This window comes from Mytilus edulis, chromosome 2, assembly GCF_963676685.1.
Source record: "Mytilus edulis chromosome 2, xbMytEdul2.2, whole genome shotgun sequence".
In the NCBI taxonomy this organism is placed as follows: domain Eukaryota; kingdom Metazoa; phylum Mollusca; class Bivalvia; order Mytilida; family Mytilidae; genus Mytilus; species Mytilus edulis.
This window is the reverse complement of record NC_092345.1, coordinates 56,893,689-56,910,180: the sequence shown is the minus strand read 5'-3', so window position 1 is coordinate 56,910,180 and position 16,492 is coordinate 56,893,689. Positions and strand designations below refer to the sequence as shown.

At 34.3% G+C, this 16,492-nt stretch overlaps 1 protein-coding gene across 1 annotated transcript in view; it reads right to left on the bottom strand.

Moving 5' to 3' along the window:
• Positions 1-16,492, bottom strand: part of LOC139512483 (uncharacterized) — a 90,096-nt gene that overhangs the window by 34,576 nt on the left and 39,028 nt on the right. Inside the window, exons 19-27 of the mRNA XM_071300116.1 lie at positions 16,134-16,237; positions 13,159-13,261; positions 10,915-11,032; positions 6,068-6,213; positions 5,497-5,620; positions 4,569-4,714; positions 3,991-4,160; positions 3,310-3,488; positions 853-942 (exon numbers count right to left, since the gene is read on the bottom strand). Coding sequence (XP_071156217.1) covers positions 853-942; positions 3,310-3,488; positions 3,991-4,160; positions 4,569-4,714; positions 5,497-5,620; positions 6,068-6,213; positions 10,915-11,032; positions 13,159-13,261; positions 16,134-16,237 — 1,180 coding nt within the window. The remainder of the gene's footprint in view (positions 1-852; positions 943-3,309; positions 3,489-3,990; positions 4,161-4,568; positions 4,715-5,496; positions 5,621-6,067; positions 6,214-10,914; positions 11,033-13,158; positions 13,262-16,133; positions 16,238-16,492) is intronic.

The following is a 16,492-nucleotide window of genomic DNA, read 5'->3' as shown; positions in this document are numbered from 1 at the left end:
ATTATATAAGATATCAACTCAGGTGAAAAAGTTTGGCATGCGTTTCAGGGTTCACTTTATAATTTTTGATGAATTCATTTTAAAACAACCAGAACAAGAATTTGTCCATAGTACATGGATTCCCCACTCGCACTATCATTTTCCATGTTCCATGGACCGTGAAATTGGGGTCAAAACTTTAATTTGAAATTAAATTAGAAAGATCATATCATAGGGAACAGGTGTAATAAGTTTCAAGTTGATGTGACTTCAACTGCATCAAAAACTACCTTTACCAAAAACTTTAACCTGAACTTCGCACTATCATTTTCTATGTTCAGGGGACCAAACATAAATTGGGGTCAAAACTTTAATTTGGCATTAAAATTAGAAAGATCATATCATGGGGAACATGTGTTCTACGTTTCAAGTTGATTGGACTTTAACTTCATCAAAAACTACCTTGACCAAAAACTTAAACCTAAAGTAGGACGAACGGATTGACGGACAGAGGCATAGACCAGAAAACATAATGCCCCTGCCCCTCTACTATCTTAGGTGGGGCATAAAAATCCAAAATCAGTCCTTCTGGAACTCAGTAGTTTTGGTCAAAACATCATTTGGTCTCTGGTAGAGAGTTGTTGAATACTGGCAATCATACCACATCTTCTATCATTATTTATGGTAAATATACAAGTCAAACTATCATAGTATGATTTACAGATTACTTATTTTAATCAAGTTAGGAATTTTTATTTAAAGCCAAGTTATCGTTTATACAATCAAACATAAAATGTGAGTCTTGACCTCTTTAAGTGACTGAAAAATACATTTTTCTAACCCTTCAAACAAAATAGGCTTTAATATACCAACCCTTCAGGCATCTTCCTGTCCATTCTCAAATGGTTGTCACAATAACATTCATAGGCATACTCTGTTCCTGAAAACTGGTATCCCTTATCTCTGTAATATCATAATAAATCGTTCATTACTCAAAAAAGTGTCTTCTTATTTAAGTAAATAATGATCTTTAGTTGACAAATAAAAATTATGCTCTAATTAATTGTCCTGTGTCTAAAATACTGTTAATTCAGAAATGTTTGTCAATTCTGAAATTATTGTATGCATTTTTTATTGCGTCATACCTTTTTTTTTTTAGAAAGGATGAGAATGTGAGACTAATTAATACAATTTAAGGGAAATTTGCATACAGTTATATATCAGATATCAGAATGTAAGTTTTTATTATTGCAATACTCACCCAGTGGCATTATTGGCATTTAATAAAAACATTCTGAATTAACAGTACATGATCAAATCTTTTCATATTTTTGCTTTTATTTGAACATCATGTAAAACAGGCCAAGAATTGTTACAGCCCGTAACAGAGTAGTGATCGAATTCGTGTTTCTTTACCGTCAGAATAAGTTACGTTATCGACAAACTTATTTCAGAAGTGACATAATTTAATTTTCTTCATCAACAAAATATTTTATGTCCACCGTGTAAGTTTTCATTGTGTAAGTCGAAGTTTTTTTAACACAGTAAAACATTTTTTATAATCAACCTCTGTCATTGGCATTTTCATTTTAACGGTAAAGGATCAAATACGGGATCTCCAAAATCTCTATCATTTGTTACGAGGAAATCATTATTCAATCAAACATATGTCTTTGTTCATGACACATATTATGAAATACAAAGGAGTTGAAATGATCAAATACTTTCGAACTGACGGAAACAAAAATACATAATCTAGAATGTGTGTTCTGTCATAAACAATGGCTTCGTCGTGCGAATCGACGAGATCATGTTTTGGGACCTTTTTGGGGCTAAAAACATAAAATAAGTGTAATATGCACTTTTCAAACGGTTACTGGCATGGGGCATGTATATTTTGTAGTTGCTGTAAAGTGTAAGGGTTGGATATTTTCGATGCTGTATTCTCTATTAAATGTCGATCATAAAATGATAGTATAGATCCAAAGCTATGAACTGATAAATTTAATGTGGGACTTGTCAATAGAAAATAGACATGGAAAATTATCGCTGTTTTGTTGTAAGTTAAGTTATCATAACTTCACAGATTTCTTGTTGTAAACAGGATATACGTTGGGATATTCAATAAAATTTACAATACGGCCGGCACAAGTTAAAAAAGACAAACAAGCAATTTCTTATCCAAATGTTTGGTTGATATGTTTCACCCAACACAATTAAATGACAGAAAGCACAGTTTTCCGGACGATTTTCATTTGTACACTGCTAAAAACTGTCAGGTCCTGGCCATGGTATATTTTGGAGAAAATTTTTTTTACTGATTTTTACTAAAAAAAATATTCTCTGTGTGTGCCATTGCAAGAAATAGTTTTGCTGGTTATTTTGTCATATTAAAAAAAAATCTCAACAAAATTTTCCCGTTTAAACTGTACTAGAAAAAAGTTTGGCATGTGGAACGGATGAAGACATATTCTAACAGAAGTACAAATACCAGTCCTCCCTTTTGTGTATTCATATGAGAAAACATTTCAAAGTTATTGATTAAATTCAAATCCATCACACATACGGTACACATTGTAGTCCGAAAAAATAAAGGACTTCATTCCTATCAAACACCTTTTTAATTGTTTACCAGTATATAAACTCATCATAGATCAATCTAATTAAAAACCGATCTCTCATCGCTCCCGTTTTCTGATATGTCGCGTGGGAGCGCGACATATCAGAAAACGGGAGCGATGAGAGATTGGTTTTTAATTAGATTGATCATAGATACCAGGACTAAATTTAGTATATACGCCAGACGCGCGTTTCGTCTACAAAAGACTCATCAGTGACGCTCGAATCCAAAAAAGTATATTTCTTTTAGTTTTGGGTAAAATTGTGAAGGAAATAATGCTATCAAGACGTCCTTCCATAAATCTTTTTTTTCTGTTCTGACTTTGGAGAAATGACAACTTTTCGCCCAATCGAAATGGTGCATGGACATATTTTGTTTCATATTTTTAGAATTATTTTCAATATTATCGGTATTAAACTTGATTATCGAAACAGGAAAGTTTGTCAGCATTGTCAATCTTATTAACGTTAAAGTACCAATAGTTCGGTCACTACTCAATTAAGTTTGTCGATAACGTAGCTAATTTTGACGGTAAAGAAACATCAATTCGATCACTTCTCTGTTACGGGCTGTATTAGTGAATTTGGCAAGATCAATAACTGAGTAACTCCCATTATTATTTCTTTACAAATTTGACCTGATGCAAGTTTACTAAACCGTGTAATTTTCAAAACAAAATTTTCAAATGTTGTAATAATAAGTAGCAATACCTGCAGATCTTCATACAAAAGTCTGGTGTCATTCTGCTTCTATCGTTATTAGTGAGAGGTGCGGTGTAAGCTAAAGTACGATAACCAATATCAGGGTCATTAAAACACCCTCTATATACCTCATTTCCATAGTTAGTATGAGTGTAATCTATCAAGTTTTGTCCTGCTTGACTGTGATCCTGATAAAAATAAAGACGGTTAATTTAGAGCTTCACTCTCCTCTAACCTCTAATAACAATAACGAATGCAGGGTAGTGAGCCTTTTCTTTGATTTACTTATTGTCAAGACCAGTATTTGATGTTGAAATTTTATTGTGTAGTTTAGTTTTTTCCATACGAAAAATAACAATACATGCTTGCTCTTAACCATAAATATGGCAAAGCAACATCAGGTAAGAACAAATAAAGCATCAGCTATAATATGTTCCAGAACTACCTGAATAAACAAACATGGAAGTTAACCATTCCAATAATGGTTAACAATATACCATATGTAAATTTTTAAATTATTGTCATTAGTTCAACAGCTAGTTTTCCAAACAATTGACAGCAATGGTTCAGCATTTACTTTGAATGAAACTTTTGAAATCAAGGTTAAGACCTCAATGTCTACAGTGTTTAAACTTTATGAGTTGTTTGGAAAGTAAAGAATTAAAACAATGATGATATCTATATACTTGCAACATATTCATTTTGTAGTGTAGACTGTGTGAAAACACCTTGTAAGTTTGTGACTGATCCTTTAAATATAACGGCATCCACACGAATCCTCCCTAATCCACCATCACCTCCACATCCTTGTAGTGTACCAAAGCCACCTCTGCCACCCATGGTCCATAACAACTTCTGACCTGAAATTTAACATAATAAACAAGTTGTTACAACTTTTTGGTTTGTCTCCCTAGTGATATTTTTCAAATCTAAATTGTTTGGACTAGTTATATAAGTCATATTTAAAATATCGTAAATTTCAACTTCACAGCATTTTTTATTTCATGACCAATGCAGCCATACTTAACATTTCATTCAAAATTGATGACCTTAACAATTATCAAATATCAAACTTCAAGATCAATATTATCAAAAGCCATATGTAACTGCTTTAAAGATTATTTATTTGAAACAGAAATGAAATCTTTTTTTTATGGTTACCTTATTAAAGTGTACTTTATTGGTTTAACAAAAGTTGCAGCCATCCTTAATGCTATAATACTAGGAAAATATACACAACATAAAGAAGAAATAGTCAACAGCATTACCAACATTGACAACTTTTCCCGCCAGATAAATGCTCCCTCCACTACCCCCACCTCCTGGACCTGACATATCCCAGCATGCAGTTCTATTGTCTCCATGACAACCAAACAAATTCTTTACACTACATGCACCAGGACATCCAGAACATCTGTTTGACAAAAAAGGACTCTTTTAATATTACAATGTTTAAATATGTAAATCAAGGTATAAAACATTAACTAATTTGTTTCCTAAGCATCTGAACTGTAGAAGATTAAAAACATCACCAACTCAAAAATTTATTTAACATTCATTCACACCTCAAAAACTCAGTTCCTTGTCTTGAAACCTGGGTTACTTCAACTGTTTTCTAATGTCAATTCAATGTTTGAACCATATTTTTTCTATAATGAAAATCATCTTGCATTTTTTTTAAATCAAAGAAGGTGTGTAAGGACACAAATCCCCCTCCTCTCAAGCTCTGTAATTCTCAATTTTAAACTGGTACTTAGCATTGTGTTGGAGTTTCATAATATTTTAATGAGGAAAACTTTTAAGTAAGAGTGTGGATTTGTGTTTCAAACTACCAAATAATTAGGCTAAATTGTAGAGACTTTAACTAATAGCTTAGTTGCCCTCTAACAATAACATTCACAACAAAATGCTTATCAATGAAGAAATCTACAAGTTATAAATTATTTAGTGGCAACTGTTCTTTAACTATGATACTTTGGATTTAATACTTTTCGTTAGATACCAATTTTCGAGGATTTCCTGGGTTCAGGTGAACCACAAATTTAAATGTTCAACGAATTACAAATTTTCCATAGGCTTGTCTGTAGGCTTAGGCAGAACCACGAAATCAAATGTTCATGAAAGTGTAAGTTTTGTTCAATCCACGAAAATTGGTATCCACGAAAATAAATGAATCCACAGTAGTTCAGAACATACTGTCCTCCTGTGGGTATATTGTCTCCCTGTCCATCTTCTCCACTGACAGTGATCAGTCCTGTGACCACTACAGACCTTAAAGACTTCAGACTGATGGAACCTCCCCCATTACCACCTCTACCACCTGTAAATAGTAAAAACATAATCACTATTTTCAGCTTCTGAAAATTATATAATATTTCAGCAAATCAAAATGATATATTCACAGTAGATGCTTTTCAACTAAACTTAAAAATTTATTCTGTAAGCAACGACAGAATGAAGGATCCCTATGTTTCCCTTCTGCAGCAACATGTCAAAAAATGATTTGGTTATACATCAAAACAGAAACCAGAAAGACATCTTAAGGTCAACATCAGATCTTAAAACAAGACACCGGGAAATCAATATATAAAGCTCTAAATTACGCAAAGTCTCAAAGACATGAATAAATTTAGCATGTATACAATCTTAAATACATGATAACAAGAATGTGTCTAAAGTACATAAATGCCCAATCGCACTATCATTATTAGGCACAGACCAGAAAATTAATACTCATCAATGGGGCATAAAAAGAACATAAAGTTACCTGAAGGATTTTTAGTTCCATCCTTAGCACTACCCCCACTACCTCCTCCTGAACCTAAGAACATCTGTTTCAGAGATCCATCTCCATACATCTTTCCTGGCTGGCCAAAACCAGCTCTGTCTCCTCTTATTTTTACTGAAGATTTTCTTAATTAATACAAAGATAGATCATTAGAATACACAAAATTAATGCTATTCAATTCAGGGTTACATGACACTATGTTATTGTTATTCTAGCAGTTCATTAGATAGATTATCACTAAATATTTCCTCAGATAAATTTTTTTTATACCTTGCCAAAATCTATATATTAAACTAGAGGCTCTAAAGAGCCTGTGTCGCTCACCTTGGTCTATGTGCATATTAAACAAAGGACACAAATGGATTCATGACAAAATTGTATTTTGGTGATGGTGATGTGTTTGAAGTTCTTACTTTACTGAACGATTTTGCTTCTTACAATTATATCTATCATGAACTTTGCCCATTAGTAACAGAGAACTATATTTGGTAAAAATTTACATAAATTTACCAAATTAATGAAAATTGTTAAAAATTGACTATAAAGGGCAATAACTCCTTAAGGGGTCAATTGACCATTTAGGTCATGTTGACTTATTTGTAGATCTTACTTTGCTGAACATTATTGCTGTTTACAGTTTATCTCTAACTATAATAATATTCAAGATAATAACCAAAAACAGCAAAATTTCTTCAAAATTACCAATTCAGGGGCAGCAACCCAACAACCGATTGACCGATTCATCTGAAAATTTCAGGGCAGATAGTTCTTGACCTGATAAACATTTTTATCCCCTGTCAGATTTCCTCAAAATGCTTTGGTTTTTGAGTTATAAGCCAAAAACTGCATTTTACCCCTATGTTCTATTTTTAGCGGTGGCGGCCATCTTGGTTGGTTGACCAGGTCACGCCACACATTTTTTAAACTAGATACCCCAAAGATGATTGTGGCCAAGTTTGGATTAATTTGGCCAAGTAGTTTCAGAGGAGAAGATTTTTGTAAAAGATAACTTTAATTTACGAAAAATGGTTAAAAATTGACTATAAAGGGCAATAACTCCTTAAGGGGTCAATTGACCATTTAGGTCATGTTGACTTATTTGTAGATCTTACTTTGCTGAACATTATTGCTGTTTACAGTTTATCTCTAACTATAATAATATTCAAGATAATAACCAAAAACAGCAAAATTTCTTCAAAATTACCAATTCAGGGGCAGCAACCCAACAACCGATTGACCGATTCATCTGAAAATTTCAGGGCAGATAGTTCTTGACCTGATAAACATTTTTATCCCCTGTCAGATTTCCTCAAAATGCTTTGGTTTTTGAGTTATAAGCCAAAAACTGCATTTTACCCCTATGTTCTATTTTTAGCGGTGGTGGCCATCTTGGTTGGTTGACCAGGTCACGCCACACATTTTTTAAACTAGATACCCCAAAGATGATTGTGGCCAAGTTTGGATTAATTTGGCCAAGTAGTTTCAGAGGAGAAGATTTTTGTAAAAGATAACTTTAATTTACGAAAAATGGTTAAAAATTGACTATAAAGGGCAATAACTCCTAAACGGGTCAACTGACCATTTTGGTCATGTTGATTTATTTGTAGATCTTACTTTGCTGAACATTATTGCTGTTTACAGTTTATCTCTATCTATAATAATATTCAAGATAATAACCAAAAACAGCAAAATTTCCTCAAAATTACCAATTCAGGGGCAGCAACCCAACAACCGATTGACCGATTCATCTGAAAATTTTAGGGCAGATAGATCTTGACCTGATAAACATTTTTATCCCCTGTCAGATTTCCTCAAAATGCTTTGGTTTTTGAGTTATAAGCCAAAAACTGCATTTTACCCCTATGTTCTATTTTTAGCGGTGGCGGCCATCTTGGTTGGTTGACCAGGTCACGCCACACATTTTTTAAACTAGATACCCCAAAGATGATTGTGGCCAAGTTTGGATTAATTTGGCGAAGTAGTTTCAGAGGAGAAGATTTTTGTAAAAGATAACTTTAATTTACGAAAAATGGTTAAAAATTGACTATAAAGGGCAATAACTCCTTAAGGGGTCAATTGACCATTTAGGTCATGTTGACTTATTTGTAGATCTTACTTTGCTGAACATTATTGCTGTTTACAGTTTATCTCTAACTATAATAATATTCAAGATAATAACCAAAAACAGCAAAATTTCTTCAAAATTACCAATTCAGGGGCAGCAACCCAACAACCGATTGACCGATTCATCTGAAAATTTCAGGGCAGATAGTTCTTGACCTGATAAACATTTTTATCCCCTGTCAGATTTCCTCAAAATGCTTTGGTTTTTGAGTTATAAGCCAAAAACTGCATTTTACCCCTATGTTCTATTTTTAGCGGTGGCGGCCATCTTGGTTGGTTGACCAGGTCACGCCACACATTTTTTAAACTAGATACCCCAAAGATGATTGTGGCTAAGTTTGGATTAATTTGGCCAAGTAGTTTCAGAGGAGAAGATTTTTGTAAAAGATAACTTTAATTTACGAAAAATGGTTAAAAATTGACTATAAAGGGCAATAACTCCTAAACGGGTCAACTGACCATTTTGGTCATGTTGATTTATTTGTAGATCTTACTTTGCTGAACATTATTGCTGTTTACAGTTTATCTCTATCTATAATAATATTCAAGATAATAACCAAAAACAGCAAAATTTCCTCAAAACTACCAATTCAGGGGCAGCAACCCAACAACCGATTGACCGATTCATCTGAAAATTTTAGGGCAGATAGATCTTGACCTGATAAACATTTTTATCCCCTGTCAGATTTCCTCAAAATGCTTTGGTTTTTGAGTTATAAGCCAAAAACTGCATTTTACCCCTTTGTTCTATTTTTAGCCGTGGCGGCCATCTTGGTTGGTTGACCAGGTCACGCCACACATTTTTTAAACTAGATACCCCAAAGATGATTGTTGCCAAGTTTGGATTAATTTGGCCAAGTAGTTTCAGAGGAGAAGATTTTTGTAAAAGATTACTTTAATTAACGAAAAATGGTTAAAAATTGACTATAAAGGGCAATAACTCCTAAACGGGTCAACTGACCATTTTGGTCATGTTGACTTATTTGTAGATCTTACTTTGCTGAACATTATTGCTGTAACAGTTTATCTCTAACTATAATAATATTCAAGATAATAACCAAAAACAGCAAAATTTCTTCAAAATTACCAATTCAGGGGCAGCAACCCAACAACCAATTGACCGATTCATCTGAAAATTTCAGGGCAGATAGATCTTGACCTGATAAACATTTTTACCCCATGTCAGATTTGCTCTAAATGCTTTGGTTTTTGAGTTATAAGCCAAAAACTGCATTTTACCCCTATGTTCTATTTTTAGCCGTGGCGGCCATCTTGGTTGGTTGACCGGGTCACGCCACACATTTTTTAAACTAGATACCCCAATGATGATTGTGGCCAAGTTTGGTTTGATTTGGCCCAGTAGTTTCAGAGGAGAAGATTTTTGTAAAAGTTAACGACGACGGACGACGACGGACGACGACGGACGACGGACGCCAAGTGATGAGAAAAGCTCACTTGGCCCTTCGGGCCAGGTGAGCTAAAAAGAAGAATCACTGTGCTTTTTTCATGCCCAATTTTAAATATTTACTCATAAAGATGTCAAAAGAGTTGATTACCTCTCAACTCTGATATGCAAACTTACTCAACAAAAGAGAAGAGACAGTAACTCAAATAAATGGCACTGTAAAGGGGTACTGTTCAAATTTCTTTTGTTTGAGTAAATTTTATGTGTATAAATTGCTTAATGTACTGTTATTAACACCATATTTTTTTTTTTATTCATCTTCGTTAAATTTATGAATATATTAGTCTGAAAAAGAAATCATTAAATTTTAGTCCATTTTTCTATGAATTTGTCATTTTTTCTACCTTTTTACATTATTTCACATAAGCCGACAACATCCCTTACCCATTGAAAAGTAATGAATATGGTATAAAAGAAACAATAATTCAGAAAAAGTATTTATTGGCAAAGAGTGGTGTCTCTGAATTTTTTTTCTCAGAAAACTGTCATAAATTTTGCCAAATTATGCGAGAAAAAAAGAAATTCATGACGTCACAAATTATATTTTTATCAAATTTTCACAATATTATTGTAATGAAAATTTTTCATATTTCTAGGACAATAATTAAAGAGTTATTGAATCAACTTCCCTCACGTCACTGTCATAGCATTCCATCAACCTCTTCATCATGTCTGATGTTGTATGAAAAACAGACTTACCCTTCAGTACCATATCAACAACCAGCTCCTGGTTCTCTTGCCTGATCAGCTCTAAAATTACCACTCACCCTCCCTACAACCACCGCAATTATCAACTCATCAAACTTACCCTACGGTACCATATCAACAACCAGCTCCTGGTTCTCCTGCCTGATCAGCTCTAAAATTACCACCCACACCTCCCTACCACCACCACAATTATCAACTCAACAAATTTACCCTACAGTACCATATCAACCACCAGCTCCAGGTTCTCCTGCCTGATTAGCTCTTAAATTACCACCCATACCTCCCCCAACATGATTATCCCCTTAAAAAACTTACACTACAGTACCATATCCACAACCAGCTCCTGGTTCTCTTGCCTGATCAGCTCTAAAATTACCAGCCACCGTCCCTACCACCACCACAATTATCAACTCAACAAATTTACCCTACAGTACCATATCAACCACCAGCTCCAGGTTCTCCTGCCTGATTAGCTCTTAAATTACCACCCATACCTCCCCCAACATGATTATCCCCTCAAAAAACTTACCCTACAGTACCATATCCACCACCAGCTCCTGGTTCTCCTGTCTGATCAGCTCTAAAATTACCACCCACACCTCCCCCTCCGCCACCCCTATTATCTGACACTTTCCTCTGACCAAGACCTGCAAATAAACATGAAGGGTTTGAGAATACAACATTATAAACTATATTTATCTTTATCACAGACTGGTATGTTTGTACAATGTGACATTAGGCATTTTTTGTTTTTTGTTTCTCCATTTCACTATAAAACTGAAATGGAGATTTTACAATATACAAGACACAAACTTAGAAAAAAACTTTATTCTATCAATTTCTATAGGCAATTATTTCAATATCCAGTTCTTTTTACCACAAAGTTCTATGTTTAAACACCAAGCAGTGCTTTTTTACCACCTTATTGTACAGAACCACCTTAATAGGGTCCTGCTCACCTTGCGTTTGTTGGTTTGATCCCAAGCTTTAAATTCTGGATCAGTATGCTGGACTAGTACAAAGTAGGTTTAAATTCATAAAATATAAACAAAGCTTACCAGAATAGGACTGCACCTGTTTCCCAGACTGTCCTGCTAAGGATATTTTACCACCTCTATAGCCAGCTCCTTTACAAAGTCCTTAAAACTCAAGCTTACAAGAATAAGACTGCCCCTGTTGCCCAGACTATACTGCTATGGGTATTATACCAACTCTATAGCCAGCCCCTATACAAAGTCATTAAACCTCAAGCTTACCAGAATAAGACTGTCCCTGTTGCCAGACTGTCCAGCTATTGGTATTATACCACCTCTATAGCCAGACCCTATACAAAGTCCTTAAACCCCAAGCTTATCAGAATAAGACTGCCCCTGTTACCCAGACTATACTGCTACGGGTATTATACCACCTCTATAGCCAGCCCCTATACAAAGTCCTTAAATCACAAACTTACCAGAATATGACTGTCCATGTTCCCCAGACTATACTGCTAAGGGTATTATACCACCTCAATATCCAGCCCCTATACAAAGTCCTTAAACCTAAAGCTTACCAGAATAAGACTGTCCCTGTTGTCCAGACTATACTGCTAAGGGTATTATACCACCTCTATAGCCAGCCCCTATACAAAGTCCTTAAACCTCAAGCTTACCAGAATAAGACTGCCCCTGTTGTCCAGACTATACTGTTCAGGGTATTATACCACCTCTATAGCCAGCCCCTATACAAAGTCCTTAAACCTCACAGGGGTTAATAAATCCACTAGCCCTACGCCCGGGACTACAACATTTAGACCTCGGGCAACCAAAACTTGTAACCCAAAAAGCCCGACGGACTAGTAACAAAAAATTATTGGCGTTTCTAAAATTGAAAGGGGAAAATCCCCTCATCACTTTTCTTCTTATCCAATCAGATTCAACTATGTCATCCGGGATTCCCAGAATTAGAATTGATTTTTTACAAGTTTTAAAATAGAACAAATAGCTCTGGGTGGATCTTGTACCTTCAATATCGATGTGTCAGTACAGGGGGTGGTATTGTACATTGCTTATGCAACCTGATTTAACCTCCTTAATTTATTGCAATATAAATGTGAATCGCTTTTGACAGCAGAAACCTTACTTTTGTCAGATATAAATTTAAAATATGTGCTGATAATTCTTTTACACAAACTGTATCTGATAAAACCCCCTCCAATCCTTTTACATACCCACGTAAAGCAGTGGTCAAGACTTGTATCATCCCCGGATTTGGTCAACTCATTATATCAGAATTTTCAGTGAATATTCAATTATCGATTAATTGAATTTATATGCTAATGGATTCTTTGCTGATATGAGTTTTAAATATCCAATTTGCAAAACTCTACTGTACAATGCCGTACATGGATAAAAAATGTTAAACTTATAGATTCTTTGTTATTGCAGCAAACTCTAAATTTGTAAGGCATACTAGGGCTAGCAAGTCAGTTTTGTTGGGCTAGTAGTTCTTCAAACAGGGCTAGTAAAATCTTGCAACCAATAAGCCCTGGGCTAGTGAGCTATAACAAAATTTCTTAACCCCTGCCTCAAGCTTACCAGAATAAGACTGCCTTGTTACCCAGACTATACTGCTAAGGGTATTATACCACCTCTATAGCCAGCCCCTATACAAAGTCCTTAAAACTCAAGCTTACCAGAATAAGACTGCCCTTGTTGCCCAGACTATACTGCTAAGGGTATTATACCACCTCTATAGCCAGCCCCTATACAAAGTCCTAAAACTTCAAGCTTACCAGAATAAGACTGTCCCTGTTGCCCAGACTGTCCTGCTAAGGGTATCATACCACCTCTATAGCCAGCCCCTATACCATTGAGTACACCATCAATCTGTATACTCTGTTAAATATAATTTCCTAGTAAATTACAACTATAATTTCAATCACAATGTACTGATAAAGGTTGTACTTTGTAAATACAGCTTTTTCACAAACCATACTTCTTTTGGGAGATATAAAATATCCATAGATATTTTGTTTTATTTACCTACTGGTTCTAAGATATGGTCTCTATGTTTCATCTCATAGAGACATAATTTGGGAAGGTTACCAGTATAAATACCAATGATTAGTGGTGAAATTGAATTCTGAGCAAGACCCAAAGTGAAGAGGAGGGGTAGTACAGAATATTGATAGTACAAGTTTAAACTCTGGGAAGTTACAAGCATATAGCTGTTGAAAATACACAAAACAGCCCATATCTTCCATATTGAAAAAATGGTATTGCATATGAACTTTCCATTATAGGAAAAAAATTGTTTACGAAATTTCATAGTAAAAGTGGTACAGTTTTAGCCGTAAATGGAGTTCCTAAGAGAAAACTGCTTAATTGGTCTGAAACTTTTGTTTTTAAAGTCATAAGAAACCTCAAATCAAAAAAAAAAATGCATATGTTTTTTTATTACTAAATGGATAGTTTTCATTATAAAACTTATGTACATATACTTTTTTCGGAAGAAAATTTTTTAATTTATTCATATTTAGAAGAAGTTTACTTTATTTTAATTGCTTCCTTCCAGGAAGCAATTCCCCCGACATATTTTCTGTATGCAAAGTGACCTCAGTGTAACCCATCTCGCAAAAATCCGGTTCACAATACGCACGGATGTCCTTAAAATAAACTATTATCTGAATTTAAATGTTAAACACGTGCTCAATTTCCATGCTTTTTTGTTGAGTTTTTGTCGATTGTTGACAAACAGGTGACAATCGTTAAACTTCGGCTTCAAAACACGAACTTTAATTACCTGCCATATTTTCACAACACTGACCGATTGAAAAAAAAAAATTGACGATTACACGAAATTTACATGAAAAAAATGATAAATTTGTGCATAGAAGACTAAGTTAATGATGTTTGTATGCATTGGTTCAAGAATTGGAAGAACGTTATTTTTCACCGGTCACTCGTTTCTTATGACTTTAACCTCTTCTTATATCAGATACTGTGAATTTGTCATGATTAGTTTGATACCCATTTTTGTTGGTTTCATGGGTATAGATAAACTGAAATCTAAATGTTCAAAGATGTACAAATTTTCTATAGGCTTATATGTAAACTTTTGCAAAACCATGATATCTATTATCCATGAAAATACAAATTTTCCTCCATTCACGAAAATTGGTAGCCAAAAAAATAAAATGAAATTGAACATCAAGGAAAATAACAATTTTGAATATGTATGAAATATTGACAGTATACCTTTACAAGAGTGCACACACTGAAATGTCTCGCCTTCTTTACTAATCATTGATATTATGTTGAAAGTCCTAAGTATAAAGCTTTATTACAACTGTCACATAAACTTAACATTAACCAAGATAGCTAAACAAAGACCAATGAACCATGAAAATGAGGTCAAGGTCAGATGAACCATGCCAGACAGACATGTACAGCTAACAAAGCTTCCATACAACAAATATAGTTGACCTATTACTTATAGTTTAAGAAAAATAGACCAAAACACAAAAACTTAACACTGTGCAATGAACCGTGCAATTGAGGTCATGGTCAAATAAACCTGCGGGACTGACATATAGATCATAATATATTTCCATACACCAAATATAGCTGACCTTTGGCATATAATATTAGATAAAAAGACCAAAACTTAAAAACTTAACTTTGACCACTGAACCATGAAAATGAGGTCAAGGTCACATGACATCTGCCCACTAGACATGCACACCTTACAATCATTCCATACAACAAATATAGTAGACCTATTGCATAAAGTATGAGAAAAACAGACCAAAACACAAAAACTTAACTATAACCACTGAACCATGAAAATGAGGTCAAGGTCAGATGACACCTGCCAGTTGGACATGTACACCTTCCAGTCCTTCCATACACCAAATATACTAGCCCTATTGCTTATAGTATCTGAGATATGGACTTGACCACCAAAACTTAACCTTGTTCACTGATCCATGAAATGAGGTTGAGGTCAAGTGAAAACTGTCTGACGGGCATGAGGACCTTGCAAGGTACGCACATACCAAATATAGTTATCCTATTACTTATAATAAGAGAGAATTCAACATTACAAAAATTCTGAACTTTTTTTTTCAAGTGGTCACTGAACCATGAAAATGAGGTCAAGGACATTGGACATGTGACTGACGGAAACTTCGTAACATGAGGCATCTATATACAAAGTATGAAGCATCCAGGTCTTTCACCTTCTAAAATATAAACCTTTTAAGAAGTTAGCTAACGCCGCCGCCGTAGCCGCCGCCGCCGGATCACTATCCCTATGTCGAGCTTTCTGCAACAAAAGTTGCAGGCTCGACAAAAATTGAGAATGGAAATGGAGAATGTGTCAAAGAGACTATAACCCGACCCAACCAAAGAGCTGACAACTTTTTTAACAATAATCAAATGATAAATGCTCACTTTATAAAGATATAATTTAATTTTGGATGAAACGCGTCTTCTGATTGGCTGACATTATTTTGTTAACAGCCCATAGACCGTGACGTCATCAACGGTTTTTCATGGTAATCTACGGTTTAAAATGGAATTTAAGAATTAAATTATAAGAAATGACTGTAATATCTTTTCTGTCTTTTCGAAATAACATAAAAAATGTGGTGCACACTGTTAAATAAGCCGCTACGCGTTTATTCAGTGTGCACCAAATTTTTTATGTTATTTCTTCATAGACAGAAAAAATATTACAGTCATTCCTTAAATAATAGCGATTTACCTCAGCCACTATTTCTAGTTTGCCTCCTGTTGTACCATTGTATGGAATCACTATTACAGTAGATCCTCTGGGTATGGTAAATGTACTGATATTACAATGAGTTCCTAAAATATATTCCACAATATTCACAAAATATTTCAATTTCAGAACAGTAAAATCACTAAGTATCATTATACACTGGATAATTGTGTTTGAAATCAGGATTTTTTTTAAATCTAATGGCCATTTTTCTGAACCTTATACAAATTCAAATTTCTAACTCATATACCTGCTGTAAAATTCTCTTTAATTTAGCAAATACATTATATCAATTTATTGTATCAAAAAGATATGTTTATATAATGTATATCATCCATCTA